Raw genomic sequence first — 15,687 nt, forward strand, 5'->3', positions numbered from 1 at the left:
GGACAGGTGGGAATAGGTCTGGCCAGTAGTGCCGTGTGCTGTTGATGCCACCGCGGCAGTAGCGAGTAGACGGGGCTTGCGGTCCCAGCACGGCCAGAGGCGCCGGGTGGGACGTCTGCCCCCGCGAGGAGCATGGGGAGGGCAGGGCCCGTGGACACTCTCTAGACAAAGGCGGCTACTTCCCGGCGCGGCGCACGGGCGAGGCCGGGCGCGGCCCGGGGTGGGCGGTGGCGGGCGGCAGGTGCGGCCCCTTCGGCCCCTCCGCTGAGCGGCTCGGCCCCCGACCAGCCCCGCGGAGCCGCAGCAGCGCCGTCAATCAGCATCGCCCCCCCCCGCTCCGTCCTCCCCTCCTGCACGCCTCGGCGCGCTGCATCGGGCTTGGTGACAGCAGCGAGCTGAGCGCGGCGGGAGTCTCCGCTCCCAGCCAGCACCGAGAGTCGGGCGCGGCGGCGGCGGGGCTGGGAGGGCTGCCGAAGCATGCGGAGCCATGGGCCAGGGCTGCGGACACTCCATCCTCTGCCGGAGCCAGCCGTACCAGGCGGCCACATCTGACATGTGAGTTCCCTCCCGCCGGCACCGGGGATGGGGGACCACGCCGGGAGGGAGGGATGCTCTGGGAGTGATGCTGGGCAAAGGAGCGAAGGAGACGTCAGGGACACAGGAAGAAGTTCCTCCTGCTTGACAGCTGTGAGGGAGGGGGTGACAGGGAAGTGACAAGAGGGTGCGACCCCTCCCCTCCACTTGCCACCTATGTTAGCCTAGGGCAGGTCATCACTGATGTTTTTGTGCCAGAGGGCTGGTGTGAACAGAATCTCCCTGTTTCCCCATCACCCTCATCCCATGATGATTTCCTGCAAAGGTGGAAGGCTTCTGGCCCAGTGGTGGGCTGCAGGGGGGCCTCGGGTGACTTTGTGAAATTCAGGTCAGGCCTCTGAATTGTGGTTTCGGCAGTTTCACACAAGGCAAGAGAAGTCATCCCCTGCACACCTACCCACTCACCAAACAGATTTGGGGTCCCGGTGTCACAGTGTCTGTCTGCATGTATCGAGGTGGGAATGGGGCTCCATGGGTCACGGTGGTCTCATGCAGCAGAAGACACAAGGGGCTTTGCGTGAGAGCATGGGTGACCTTGCTGAGGGATGACAGTGCTCCCTGGAAGCAGGGAAAGGTGATGCTCTGAAGAGCCCATATGGGAAGAGGGAATGAGCTGACTAACGGGAAGCTTGCGGTGTCTCAATTCCCATTGCCCACAGGCTTGGCTGGGGCTGGCAGAGACCCCCATCTCTGTGCACATGCATGAGCAGTGCTCACGAGGCTCCACAGCTGCTGGGGAGCAGGCTGTGCATGGGCAATTCACAGTACGTGGGTGCTCTGGCTCCTGGGTACCAAAAGATCTGGGGTGCTCCCAATCCCTTCTCCCCCTACTCCAGTGGGATCAGGTCCCATATTGCCAGAGGGTGAGCTGAACCACAAGAAAGAGATACAGGGCTAGGGCAATGAGGAGGAAAGCTTCTCACTGCTTGGATTCCTTTGTCTGGCAGTGCCAGCTCCACATGCTCAGGCTCTGGCTGAGCTGCCTGGCTCAGCAGCCCACACCAGGACCACCAGAGCCAGGGGGCATGTCACTGCACTAGGGTGTGCCCAGGAGCAGCCTTGGGTCTCCTGGAGCAGGTGCTTTAGGTGATGACAGGAATATTGGGGTGCAGGGAAGCTTCCACCCACTCCTGCCCCAGTACTACACTTTTCCCTCCAGCATCACTGGGTTTTCACATATTCATGAGGTGACATTCGGATGAGAACTTTGTCCCTCTCCATAGAAAACATCCCCCAGCATCTATCTCTCTTGCTTACGTGCAATGTGTGGCTTGGATCTGTCTTCTCAAGGCCCCAGTATGTGCTGATCCTCCTACGCTGCTGTGGGTGCTGGGTCTGTCTCTGCAGGCAGCATCCTTCCCTCAGTTCTCCTGGCTCACTCCCTGGTGCTGTATGTGCTTTGTTCCCTGCAGAGATCTTTCCCTGGTGCTGCCTGAACATGTGCACATGTCCTTTTCTTTAAGCAAAACACACAAAGGTCTTAAAATGCCATGCAATCCCCATGTTCGTTCCTGCCTCTGCTGCTGTTTAAAGGCTTTTAAAAAAAAAGTAGATGGTGTAAAAGCTTGGTGTAGCTGGGTTGGCTGTGCCCCTTAAGCTGCCCCAGGCAGGCAAGGTAGGAATGGTGGGCCCAGCTGCTTTCCCCTTTTACCTGGGATATGTCCTTCATAGATATTTGTCCCTGTTCCCATATACCCCAAGGGATATATAGAGGTGGAAAAACTTCCCAAGAGCTGTTAGAGGATGATGCCCTTAGCCCTGCAGTGCTCCCTGGAGGGGTTGCAGTGGTGAGGTTAGTGCTGTGGGGAGGGGTGCTGCGTGCTCCCTGCCTCCACTCCAGACCTGTGGTGTTTGATGCTGGCTGGCAATGCTGCGTGAGGCTGGGATCCAGTGGTGGCCCAGCTCTCCCACATGCATGGTGTGTTTTTTGCAAGAGTATGCAGGTGCAGCATTTTCCAGGTCATGTTTTAACCCATTTCCTCCTTTTCTCCTGCCGGGAAATGTGTTCCCGGGTGGGTGGATGCTGACCTGGTTAGCGGTGAGTGGGATGTCAGGGTGCCTGGAGCTGCTGCTGTCACAGCATCTGACAGCAGCTGGGGCTGGGGAAGAAGCCACTGAGCTCTGCAGATAGAAAACACAGAGGAGATGCTGCTCTGAGCATCCCTGCAGGAAGGATCCAGCTCAGCGGAGGCTGGGAGCAGTCAGGGCTTCCTTCAGGGCACAACACTGGCTGGGATGCAGGGGCATGAGCTGGGCTCAGCCACCCTTTGAAAGCCTTGGAGCACGTGCAAAGAGAAGGCATGCTGTCAAACACTCTGGAGAGCCCCCCAGACCCTTCATGATTATTACTGGTCCCTGGGCTGCATGTGTAATGTGCCACGGGAAATACCCACTCCAGTGTCCTGTCAGTTTGGCTGGGCTGGCTGTGCTCCTCCCCAGGCACTTGCTTGCCAGGGGAAGGGATTCAGTGGAATGAGGTTAACTTGGTCCCCCATTGCTGGGGTTCTTCGGTGATGTTCTCCAGGTTTTTCAAAGCCTCAGGCTCTTCCTCCCCTTATAAACTGGGCCTCTTCAGGATCAGTCACCTACCTGGGCACCCAGCTCTGGAGCCTGGTGGTGCCTGGCAGGGAAAATGGAAGGAAAACCGCTGGTTGCAAGCTTCCTACATTCTGCATATGCCAGGAGCTTCCCAGCACCCTGCACTTGTCCATGGGAGGTCTCCAGGGTGAGCCAGGAGTTTCCCCTCCATCACCCTGTGGCATCTCCTTGAGAATCTTCAGCTTCAGAATAGCCAGTTGTTTGGAAGTGTTGGGAATTGGGCAAAATTCTGAATCTATTAGTGAGGACCCTCATCAAGTGTACCCTGGCCATCATCTCCAGCAGAGCCCTCCACATTCCCTGCATGCTGTGCTGCTGTGGGGGTTGTGGGAGGCTGAGCATCCCTCTGGGGCTGAATGCAGGATTCCCCAGGGGCAACAGTGGATGCAGCAGCAATTTCTGGGAATTCCTCTTTTCTCCTGCTCCCCTCTGACCCTGGTCCTTGCTTTTGCTTTGGTCTCCTTCCCACCTCCCATGTGGCTCAGCAGGAGCTGCACTGGGCTGCGGACAAAAATGCTGGCAGGGCCTGGAGCTGCCTGAGACTTTTTGTCTGTCTGGCTTTCTTCTGTCCTCCTTAATAGATGGGCCTGTCTGGAGGGGGAAGTGAGTGCGATAGAGAGTGTTGGGAGATGCTCTGTCTGCTACCATGGCTCTATCTGCGTAGCAGCAGCAGCAGCAGCAGCAGCAGTAGCAGCAGCAGTGGGGTCAGGCAGTGGAGAGGCTGCTGAGTGTGGGCAACAGGCAGCCTAGAGCTTGCATCCCCCTGGCTGAGGTGTCAGGGGTGGGTGAGGGATCTCACCTGCCTTGCAGCAATGGGCAGTGATAGCAAGATTTGATGTTTGGGAGGTTGGAGCCTGGGTTGTGGGATCGATTGGTTTGGATTGGAAAGAACCTAAAAGCCCATCCAATTCCAATGTCCCTGATGTGGGCAGGGATACCTTCCACTAGACTAGATTGCTGCCCATCAAATCTGGCCTTGTAGGAAGGTCTACAAAGGTGTAGGAAGGTGTTTGGGAGCACCTTGTAGGAAGCTGTCCCCAGACCTTGTCATCCACACAGCATCCTTGGGGAATGGACCAGTATGGCAGCCTATGGGACTTGCTGACTGTTGACTCAGGAATGTCCTTGAGGCTCATTATTCAGAAGCAGCAGCCCTAGGTCCTGCTCCTGTCCCCAAATCCTGCTCCCAGTAACAAATCCTGCTCCTGGACCTATGTCCTGCACCCTGCCTGCATCACTGGTGTGTGGAGTCAGAGGAGAGGAAAGACTTGGGAGAATCTTGGGTGCATTCAAGCCTTCTGGATCTTTGTATTTTCTGTGATAAATCAAATAGAACAAGGAGGGTTTGGAAGTGGGGTGGAGTGGATTTCCCACTGAAAATACTGAACCCTGACTTTTTTGGCTGGGGCTGGAGCTGGGTTAGGGCTTAGCTTGAGCATTGTGACCATTGAGAACAGCTGTGCTATGTGTTTAGGCATCCCCAAAGCCCTCTGCTCTCCACCCAAGGAGGAAAAAGCAGCCAGCAGCTGCCAGTGCAGCCCTGGCACAAAGTGCTGATTGCTTCCCAGCCCCTTCCCAGGCTTTTAGTAACTTGCACATTTCAGCTGGGTGACTCAGAATATCCCGAGAAGATATTTGTAAGGAGCATCTGAAAGGCAAAGGCTGGTGGAGGGTTTTCTTCCCCTTTCTCTTCTCTTGAGCTGTTGCCATCTGAATGTGGCTGTGTTTCGCTTGGCTGTGGAGTGGGGTCTGGAGGAGGACCTGTCCAGGTCCCCTGAAGTTCACCATCTGCTTGCTACCAGGTGAGGATGCTGGTGCTCCAATGGAAGCCTCCATGCAAACCCCTCCGTGTTGATAGGCACACCAAATCTCACCCCATTGCAGAAGAGCCCAAATGCTACTGCCTGCAAGGGCAAAAGCAGACAGGGCTGCCAGAATTTGAGAATACAGGGATTTGCAGCCCCTGCTGGTCTGATGGTTCCCAGCCTGGCTTTGAGGCATGGAGCCCTGCCAAGTGGTGGCATCGATCAGCCTGGTGAGGTGTTGCTGCTTGATGGTGATGCTCTGGGATGTGTGTGCAGCTTCTTGGTGATTTGGGGTTTATCCTCATGCTGGAGCTGCCCTGTGTACCTACTCATGCAGTAAGGATAGTTTACAGCCCTGTCCTCAAGCCAATACTTGGCTGGAGCCTGGCTGGAACGTCACAAGCCATGGGTGTTGCTGTGTTTTCCCTTGCTCTCCCCAAAATGGGGTCTTTCCCCATGTTTTTTACTAGTGCGATCACAGACAGGTGGATGGCAGCTTCCTTCCTGCATGGAAAAAGCAGGTGGAAACCATGAAGGCTTTAAGTAAGAAATTGGGGTTGAGGAAGGTGGTGCTAGTGATGGGAAACAGTGCCAGTGCCAGAGAGTCCCTAATCGGACTCAAGCAGGGTGGTGCCAATTTTCAAGAATTTGATTGTCAATTGCTCAAGCCAAGAACTTCTGCAATGGGATCTATAGGTGCTGGGAGGAGGGTCCAGGATCCTGAGCATGAACATCCTGGGGACCTGCAGGGTGTGGGGACCCCCTGGTCCTTCTGCAGCACCTCAGGGGTAGAGATTGACCTCCTTGACCTTTGGCTGCTGAAGGGCTGGGGCTGGGCCTGAGGTTAGGATTAGGCTCAGGGTCAGAGCTGAGGTTAGAGGTAGAGCTAGGGTTAGGATTAGGGTTAGGGTTAGGGTCAGAGCTAGTGCTAAAGTTACGGCTAAATTTAGGTCTGAGTTTAGGGCTATGATCAAGTTTAGGGCCAATGTTTTGGTTAGGGATAGTTTTAAGGTTAAGGCTAAGGCTAAGCTGAGCAATAAAGTTAGGTCTAGGGCTAAGTTAAGAGGTTAAAGGCTCAGGTTAGATCCAAGATTAGGGTTAGAGTTAGGGTTAAATCTTGGGCTGGTTTTAGGTCTGTGGCTAAGTTTAGGGCTCATCTTAGTATTAGAGCTAGGACTAATGTTAGGTTTTTGCTTAGGTTTAGGTTTTAAGTTTCGGTTTAGGTTTAGGGTTATTGTTAGGGTAGGATTAGATTTAGGGCTAGGGTTAGAACCTTCAGCTTAGTGTTACCATTTGTGTTAGAGCTAGATTTAAGACTTTGTTTAGTGTTAGGATTAGAGTCAGGTTTAGATTTAGAGCTAGGCTGGGTCTAAGTTTAGGGTTAGAGCTATGACTAGGCATAGGTTTATGGTTAGGTCTGTGACTACTGCTGGGGTTAGGGCTAGACTAGACTTAGTGTTGAGTCTGCCAGGACAAAGGCATGTGGCATCCCCCATGCTCCCTCAGCAGAATATGCTCCATTTGCCCCATCAGTACAGTCTCGTGGCCTTCCCATCCATGTTTTTCCCCCTTTGTTTGAGCCAGAGCTTGTCTCAGACCTGTCATGTGGTTTGGTTTTGTGTCCCACCTGTCCTGGCCTCACTGGGGAATGGGATAGATACTGAGTCAGCAACACTGCTGGATGAAATCTGCAAAACTGGAGTATTTTGCTAAAGCTTAAGTGAGGAAAAAGGGTGCTGGGTGTGGACAAAACAGGTCTTGAGGCATAAGAAGTGTCCATGTGGAAACACCAGCCAAATTGCTGATGGCCAAGCATTCCCCAGTATCAGCCTATGGGCACTAAGGTGCCTTTTGGATGATGGTTTCCTTTGGTTAGACCAGAGATGCAGGTGGATGTAGAAGAGCTGGGTGAGCACTCGCTCCAGAGGATGCTGCAGGAAAACAAGTTGCTTATGGTGGGAGCTGGGCGTAATGAACCTCGTGAGGCTTAGGAAGAGATTGAGGGGTGCTGCTGTTGGGTCTGACTGTCTCCAGGGAAATTATGCTCCTGGGAATGGCTGTGGGTCCCTGTCAGGCACCTGTCTCTGATCCTGCACCTACCAGATCAACAGAACACACCTGGGACTGCTTGGGGTAAGATTTGTGCTGTGTTGTGTCATGCTGCAGACTGAGTGGAGGGGCCACCCAGTGCCAGTAGCTCCACATGGTTTGGGAACCCAGGGATCAGTGGCATGTAAGAGACATGGGGCCTCCCATGTCCAGCTGTGATGGTGCCCCCTTCAAGGAGACAAAGCAACCTGTCCCACTGTGCTGCTCCTGTGGGAGTTGCAGGGATGGAAAGGAGGTCTCATCCTGCCAGGAACAGCGTGGGAACTGGCTCCTGGGGTGTGTGGGTGTGCTGTTTTGGTGAAGATGGAGGGCTCTCTGAAGGTGGGGGCTTGGCACTGCTGGAGAACCCCCTCTCCCCTGCATGCAGGCAGGGACAGGGACAGGGACAGCAGGTCTGTGGGCTGGCAAGAAGTGCAGAGTCAGGCACTGTGTGCACTGCCACGCACAAAGCCTGGAGCGAGCTCCATGTGCCAGCCGAGAGTGCGGAGAGCTGAAGCATGGGCAGGGGGACCCCAGTTATGCCCCCAAGTCCCCTCACTCCTGTAACCCCAAATCTGCAGGCAGAGCAGAGAGCCACTGTGCACCCAGGAGGGATCATGGTGACACTCTGGGAGCCCTGTTTCTGTCCTTACCTGAGCAACTCAGTTGGATCCCGGCTCCTGAACCAGCTCTATCATGGGGACTGTGACACAGGGAAGAGAACAAGGCTGGGGACTCTTTGTCAGGTGGCACTTGGCTGCCAGCCCTCCTGCCAGTGTTCTGTCCAGGCACAGTGTGGTAGGGAAGCTGGAGCCAGCAGTTCAACCACAGAAAAGCCATTAATTAATGGAAAGCACAATCGAGGATTGAAAGCCTGACATGCTCCGGCACTGGTCCCAGTACCAGTGGGATCTTAACTGTGCCAGGGACCGTCCCAGGAGAGGCTTAGTTTGGATATTGGGGAAGATTCCTTCTGTGAAAGGGTGCAGCACAGGCTGTCCAGGGTAATGGTGGAATCGCCATGCCTGGAGGGGATTAAAAGCTGTGTGGATGAGGCACTTGAGGACATGGGTTAGTGGTGGGCTTGGCAGTGCTGGCAGAACGGTTGGACTTGATGGCCTCAGAGGGCTCTTCCAACCTCAACAGTTCTGTTTCCATGATTCCATGTAGCATCTCTGTGCCTGTCCCAGAGCTGAGCTGCATCTCTCTGCTGCTTCCATCTCTCCCTCAGTGCCAACAGCAGCTTCACCACTGGCAGTCCCCACTGCCAATCCCAATCCCCTGTTGTCTCCTCTCCTCCTCTCAGGGAAAGCTGAGGCTTCAGAATTTAAAAGTCTCCCCTCAGCTCTGGGAAAGAGGGTTGAAAGTGTCAGACAGAGCCACTCTCACCCTGATGAGTCTCCAAGGCAGGAGTGGCTTTGAGCTGTGTCGTCTCCTGTCCCTCTGCAGATGGTCCCCACTCCCTGCACTAACTCTGGCTCATGGGAATATTTGGATGATTTGGGAAGAGGTTCTGGCCCAGTGAGTGGCTCCCACTCATGCCATGTTCAAAGATGGAGGATCCAATGAGAAATCTGTGGTGTTGCTTGGGAAAGGATCCCTGCTCCTGGGGGGTGTGGTCCCAGGAAAGCATAGGGCATGGGAAGCAGAGGCAGGATCCTGGGTTCTGCTCTATTTCCAGTATTTTTAAGGGAAAAAAATGCAGGAAAGGAAAAATACAGCAAAGGGTAGATGAACACATGGTGAACTACCATCAACAGCAGCTTTTTTCCCCCTCTAGTTATCAACTAAATAGACTAATTGAAAGATGAGTTGGCAGCATCTGTAATGCTGCATTTATCCAAGGACAATTCCCCAGGGATTAAGGGTAACTGTGTGTTTTCTCTCTCACCTTGCTATGCTCCTGCCAGATTTGGCTCCCTTGGGGTGCTGGTGGCTTTTCTTGGAGGTCCCCGTGGTGGTGGCATTTGCAGGGACACCATGCAACAGGGATGGAGATTTGCACGGCTGTCATGCAATGGGAACAGAGATTTGCAGGCTTTCCAGTCCTATCACTGAGGCCAGCTGCATTCCTGTGGCTCCTGGCAGCCCCGGGGATTTGCAGCGATACTGTGGAGTGGGGATGGGGATTTTCAGGGATGCTGTGAAACAGGAATGGGATTTACAGAAATGCCATGCAACGGGGATTTGTAGCCTTGCAGGGCTGCCAAGATTTCCAGTCCCATCACCAGGGCCAGCTGCATTCCTGTAGCTCCTGGCAGCCCTGGGAGCTGCTCTCCCAGCCTGGCAGTGGAGACAGCTGCCTACATAGGACCTGATGCTCCTGGGCTGGAAGCACCCGGAGCAGTGTGTTTGCCAAGCAAACAAGGCTCAACCTTCTGCAGCCGGATCAACAACCTCCATACATTTACTCAGCAAATAAATCCCACCCAGCAAAGCTTTGGTGCCACCGATCCCCTTCCTGCCATGCTCCTGCCAGCTGCTCTGTCACTGCCCAACATCCTGCAACAGCTGCCTATTATTATGCAGATCTGGAATTACCCAGGGCTCATGAGGGCTCCAAATCAAACACGGCAGCTCAGCAACCATCCCTGCCTGTCCTGCCTGTAGATGGAAGGCACCATGTGTGCCCACGCTGGGATCTGTCCTTGGATGTGCAGGGTGAAATCCTTTCGCTCCAGTGAAATATTTTGGCTCTGGACTGAGCAATTGCAGGAAGCAGCAATTTTCTGTCACTGCTGGAGGCTGGAGAAGATGGAAACTGCATTGGCAGGTGTTGACCTGGGAGGCTGGCTGCTCTAGTGATGGAGGAAAGGTGTCTGGGTGTGTGGGGATCCTGGAGTGCCCTATCCATGCCAGAGCACCATGCCCTGCCATTGCTGCTTCCCTTGCTCAAGGCTCTCCTGTGCCCCTCCTCTGCCCCAGACCATGTTCCCCTGGGGTCTTTATTCCTCCGTAACACACTGCCCACAACGAGGGCTCTTTTGAGGTGGGGACAGATGCCACCTCCCCCCTTCCCTTTGCCTGGAGACTGTGGGATGTGATCTCAGCCATTTCATAGGCTGGTTGGCTGCTGCTCCAGCTGTCATCTTTCTCTGCTTCCCATTTATTTTCCCCTCACAGAAACACTCTTGAGCCCCTACTGCCTGCAGGACTGGGACAGCCCCCTTTGCCCAGGCACTGGTGTCGACCTCAGGGACCCGTTTTCATCCTGTTCCCTCATCCCTGAGGGGCTAGAGGCATATGCTTCCTTTTGCCTTCACTCCCAGAGCAGCAGGACTGTGGCTTGGTTAGGATGTGACTGTGGGTACCGAGCATCCTGTCTTGCTGCGCCATTCCCAGCAGAGTGGACAGGCACTGGGGTCACCACTGTCACCCTATGGGAACAGTGCTGCTTGCCCTGCCACAGAGCTCTCTGGCGCTGGGGCCAAGCCACCCTCCAGCCTTCCAGCTTCTCCAAAGTCACCAGTCACTTGTGCACTTATAGGCCACTAAGTGCTGTAATTACAGATATGCTTTAATTAACATAATTGCGTTTCTACACAAATAAAACATTTGGCACAGTTAATTCCAAGGCTGCAGCTCCAAACACAAGGCTTCATGTCCCACCCGTGGAGGTGGAAGGGGGGCTGGCTGAGAGTGGGCTTCTCACATCCCTGCCAGAAGATCATCCCACTCCCAGCCAGGGCCTGAGCCAGAGCCCCCTATTGCCCACTGGAGTGCCCCGCCCTGGTTTGGTTGGGACAGCTGTGCTGGCAGACACTTGGATTGCTGGGATGCAGTACTGTGATTGCTGGGACACAGCACTGGGTTTGTTGGGATATGACACTGGGATTGCTGGGCCATGGCACTCAGACTGCTGGAGCACCATATTGTGCTCGCTGGTATGAAGCACTGGATTTGCTGGGATGCATCACTGGGATTACTAAAACATAGGTCAGGGCTTACTGGGATGCAGCACTGGGTTTCCTGGGACACAGCTGGAGCCCAGATGTGCCCTTGCAGCTGTGCAAGTGGGTGTTCACTCTGGCTGGGCAATGGCCACAATGGGTGGATCCAGTTCCTGCATCCCATCCCATCCCATCCCATCCCATCCCATCCCATCCCATCCCATCCCATCCCATCCCATCCCAGAACCTTCCACTGAATAGCCCCTGGGTGCTCTGCCCTCCCAGCACTCAGAGGCTCCTCACCCCCCATTCCCTCTTTAGCAGACCTCAGTGCCCACCATGCTCTTAGTGGTTGTTGGATGAAGGCTAGAGCCGGCGGCAGCATCCCAACCCTTTGCCAGGAAGGTGCCAGGAAGAACTGGAAAAATGGCTGGTACTCATGTGCTAAATGTCCTTTTCATTTAAAAAAACAGAAGAAAAGGGGGGAAAAATCCATTTTTCTCTGGCTGAAAATGAAAGTGATTATGTAACGAGCAATAAATTACGGAAAGGAATGAGTCATTGGAGCAAGTCCCAAGAAAGGCACAGTATTTTTAGCTCAAACACCCTGTGCTGTAGCATGCATTAACCCTTGCAGGACTTGGACCCTCCACATCAACCTGCCCGTAGGGTGACTCCCCAGAGGCACTTTATTGGTTTCTGTGAGGATTTTGTCCCTGTGACATTCCCAAGGGAAGATGGAAATTATGCATGCTGTGGGTCCCTCATCCCATGGCCCTCCTTTGTATGGGATGCTTATGGGTGGTCCAGAGAATACTGCTCACCCCAGATCCATGTCCCCATCCTGGGCTAAGCCCCTGCTTTGCTTCCTGTCTGCTCATTCCCACTGGGATAATTGATCCTGATCTGTTCCTGAGACCCTGGGCACCACTGTTGTTTACTTGCCAAAGAGCCTGAAGAATTAATTTGGAAATAAAAGCGAGGAACAAATTAATTGGAAGAGAACTAGCGAGGGAGTGAGTGAGCAATCCTGCTTTAATCCAGGTTAAATTGGGAAGTGATTGCTTTGTTAATGGAAGAGATGGCAAGGGAGAATTGGAACAGGCAGGTGTCAGGCAAGACAGTGGCAGCAAACATCCAGATGCCAAGGGATGCCCATAGAGAGCTGTCTTCAGTGGGGAGAAAAATTCTGGGGACACCAGTGGGAAGCTGGAAGAGGAGTCTGGAAGAGAGGCTCAGAGCATCCTGGGGTCAGGGCTCAGAGTGTCCCAGAATCAGCACTCAGAACATCCTCAGGGGCCCAGAGCTTGGACCACCCCTAGGAAGAGGGCTTAGAACATTCTTGGGATTGAGGCATGGAGCACCCCTGTGTCTTGGTTTGAAAACAAACCAGTGGGAGATCACAAGTCAAGATTGAAATTAAAAATAAGTGAAATAATACAAGGAAAAGCACTGACAAAGTCAGATACAACCTAACACCCTGTTAGGGTGGTAGTAGCAGTCCAGCTGAAGTAGTCCAGTTGGAATGGTGATCCTGTGAAGGTCTAGTCTCCAGCTGAAGATCCAGTGGTAGCTCTCGTCCTCTGGGAACCCAGTAGACAGGGCTAGCTCAGGCAGTTCCAAGGCCAGGTTATATCCACGTGGGAACACCTGGTTCCTCCCTCCTGGGCAGAGCATCCCACAATGGGATGAGATAAGTCCATGAGTCACACGGTGGGTCCCTGATGGCTCATTGCCTGTCATGCGGGGTGGGTCGTTAGCAAGTGATAATAGCTAACGGATGGCCCATTGCCTGTCATCCGGAGTGGGTGATAGCAGCTAATGGCCCACAGCTGGTGGTAATAGAATACTTAACTACATCAATATTGCAACCTAGGACACCCTGGGATCAGGGCTCAGAGCACTCCTGGGATTTGGGCTTGGAGCGTTTGTTGGAACAGGGCTTAGAGCATCCCTGGAGTCAGGGCTTGGAACATCCCTTAATTAAGTGACATTATCATTCATGCCTGCTTTTGAGGATCCTATGGAATCATGTACCAGTGCAGGCAGAGAGACCCTATTCCTTGTGTACCACATTTCTTTGGGGTCTTCAAGCTGGTTCCAGGCCTGCTTTCTCTGTCCCTGAACAGATCCCTTAGTGCTCATGGTGTCTCCTCACTCCATTGTCACCTGACTGCAACCCCACCTCTAAACAAAGGGCCAAGGAGCGTGGCAGGGGCAAGTAGGAGCTGCTGGCCAAGTCCTCATGTCCTGCAGCTGGAGTGGGGTCAGCTCAGTGTAACATAGCCAGTGCCAGTGGATGTCATCTCCTCCTCTTTTATTTAATCAGCAATAAATACCTGTCCTCCATATGCTTGGGCTGGGCTGGGATCTTCCTTATTGCTGCTGGGCCACTTGGAGTAGCACTTGGAATAGCACTGCATGTCCAGGGGCTGCTGTACCCCCCAATACATGCTGTCCCCAAGGCACCTGTTGTGCCTCCTCTTGCTGCATGCTCTCACTCTGGCACGTGCTTTCCCCAAAATCCATGTGTCCCTCCAGACACATCCTATCCCTCCAGGCAACTCCTGTCCTTATGGACACGTGCTGTCTCTTGTCAAACATGCTGTCCCTCTGTGCACATGCTGTTCTTTCAGGCACCTGCTTTCCCTCAAGACACATGCTGTCCCCAGGTGTGTAGTGTCCTTCCAGACACAGGTCATCACCCAGATGTATGCTGTTCCCATGGATTTCACAGGTACCTCTGGACACATGCTGGTCCTATGAATACAGAGTGTCCCTATGGGTACATGCTGTCACCCTGGATGCAGGTCGTCTCTCTGGACACATGCTGTCCCTTTGGGTTCAGACTGTTTCCATGGACACACTTGTCCCTGTGGATGCATGCTGTCCCCATGGATACATGCTGTCCTGATGGATACATGCTGTCCCTTTAGATACACACTGTCTCTTTGGATACACGCTGTCCCCACTGACACACGCTCTCTCCGTGGACACATGCTCTCCCCATGGACACACTCTGTCCCCATGGATGCAAGATCTCCCCATGGACACACTCTGTCCCCATGGATGCAAGGTCTCCCCATGGACACACTCTGTCCCCATGGATGCAAGGTCTCCCCATGGACACACTCTGTCCCCATGGATGCAAGGTCTCCCCATGGACACACTCTGTCCCCATGGATGCAAGGTCTCCCCATGGACACACTCTGTCCCCATGGATGCAAGGTCTCCTCATGGACACATGCTGACCCCTTGGGTACATGCTCTGCATTTTTATTCAGTTTGTCCCCATGGACACATGCTGTTCCCCTGGATACCCACTATCCTTCCCTGGATGCATGCTTTCGCCATGGCACATGCTAACCCCCTGGATGCAGGCTGTCCCCACGGATGTCCCCTCTCCCCCACCTCTCTGAGGGTGCAGTTGGGGTGTGCTCTGTCCCTGCCCACACAGGACACTCATGGGACGGGCTGTGTGTGACCCAGAGGATGCAAGCCCACTAGGTAGGCTGAAGATGCTGGTGGCCACCATGTCCAGAGTTTGTCCATGAGGACTATCTGAGCCAGCTGGGAAAGCAGCTAAAGAATGGGGAGAGAGGTATGGAAACAGAGCCAAGATCCATCTCATCCCTGCAGGGACCCGACCACTCTAGTGGGACCAGCAGGGTTCTGCCTTCACAATCGTCCCTCTAATTAGCCCTGTGGAGTGTGCAGGCTGCTGGTGGTCCCACAGCCCCCGCAGTGCTCTGAACAGTCTCCATAGAGACCCTCTAAGGGCTCCATCACTTTTTCATCAGCAGCATCACTTGATCAGCTGGGCCCTTCCTTATCCCTTCATCATCCCACCACAGAATCTGTTCAGTTGGAAGGAACCCACAAGGAGCATCAAATCCAACTCCTGGCCCTGCGCAGCACCACCCCCAAGAGTCACACCATGTGCCCCAAAGTGCTGTTCAAATGCTGCTTGGACACTGTCAGGCTGGTGCTGTGACCACTTCCCTGGGGAGCCTGCTCCAGTGCCTGACCACCCTCTTGGGGAAAGCCCTTTTTCTGATATCTAGCCTAATCCTCCCTGACACAACTTCAGGCCATTCCCTCGGGACTGTCACTGGTCACCAGAGAGCAGAGATGAGTGTCTGCCCCTCCTCTTCCCCTCACGAGGAAGTTGGAACTGCAATGAGGTCTCCCTCAATCTCCTCCAGGCTGAACAGACCAAGTGACCTCAGCCACTCCTCATAAGGCTTCCCCTCAAGGCCCTTCATCATCCTCACTGCCCACCTTCAGATGCTCTCAAATGGCTTAATGTCTTTTTTATTTCATGATGTCCAAAACTGTCCCCAGCACTCGAGGTGAAGCTGCCCCAGTGCAGAGCAGAGCAATCCCCTCCCTCATCCAGCTGGCAATGCTGGATCTGATGCCCCCCAGGACACAGGTGTGACTCATGGGACTCATGTTCAACTTACCTTCGATCAGCACCCCCAGGTCCCTTTCCTACAATACTGCTGTCTAGCATCTCATTCCCCAGTCTGTACGTACATCAGGGTTGCCCCATCCCAGATGCAGAATCCTTGTTGAATTTCACACACTTGGTGATTGTCCAACTCTCCAATTTGTCAACAGTTCCTCCCAGGTTTTTTTTTTGCCTGTGAACTTGTTTAATCTGAACTTCCAGTCCTGTGTCCATTTATAAAGATGTTGAAGAGCGCAGG

General features: G+C 54.0%; 1 protein-coding gene across 2 annotated transcripts in view; it reads left to right on the forward strand.

Moving 5' to 3' along the window:
* Positions 1-327: 327 nt before the first annotated feature.
* The window catches only part of PDE2A (phosphodiesterase 2A), a 42,971-nt gene continuing 27,611 nt past the window's right edge, over positions 328-15,687 (forward strand). The window contains exon 1 of one of the 2 annotated variants that reach the window (XM_085074094.1): positions 328-555. In XM_085074094.1, the coding sequence (XP_084930220.1) occupies positions 488-555 (68 nt within the window). In that variant the 5' untranslated portion in view covers positions 328-487. Of the gene's footprint in view, positions 556-11,319; positions 11,409-15,687 lie in introns of those variants that run through there. The other variant, XM_085074087.1, reaches the window with a different exon arrangement.

Source organism: Lichenostomus cassidix, chromosome 1 (assembly GCF_008360975.1).
Source record: "Lichenostomus cassidix isolate B80296 chromosome 1, HeHo_3.0, whole genome shotgun sequence".
In the NCBI taxonomy this organism is placed as follows: Eukaryota; Metazoa; Chordata; class Aves; order Passeriformes; family Meliphagidae; genus Lichenostomus; species Lichenostomus cassidix.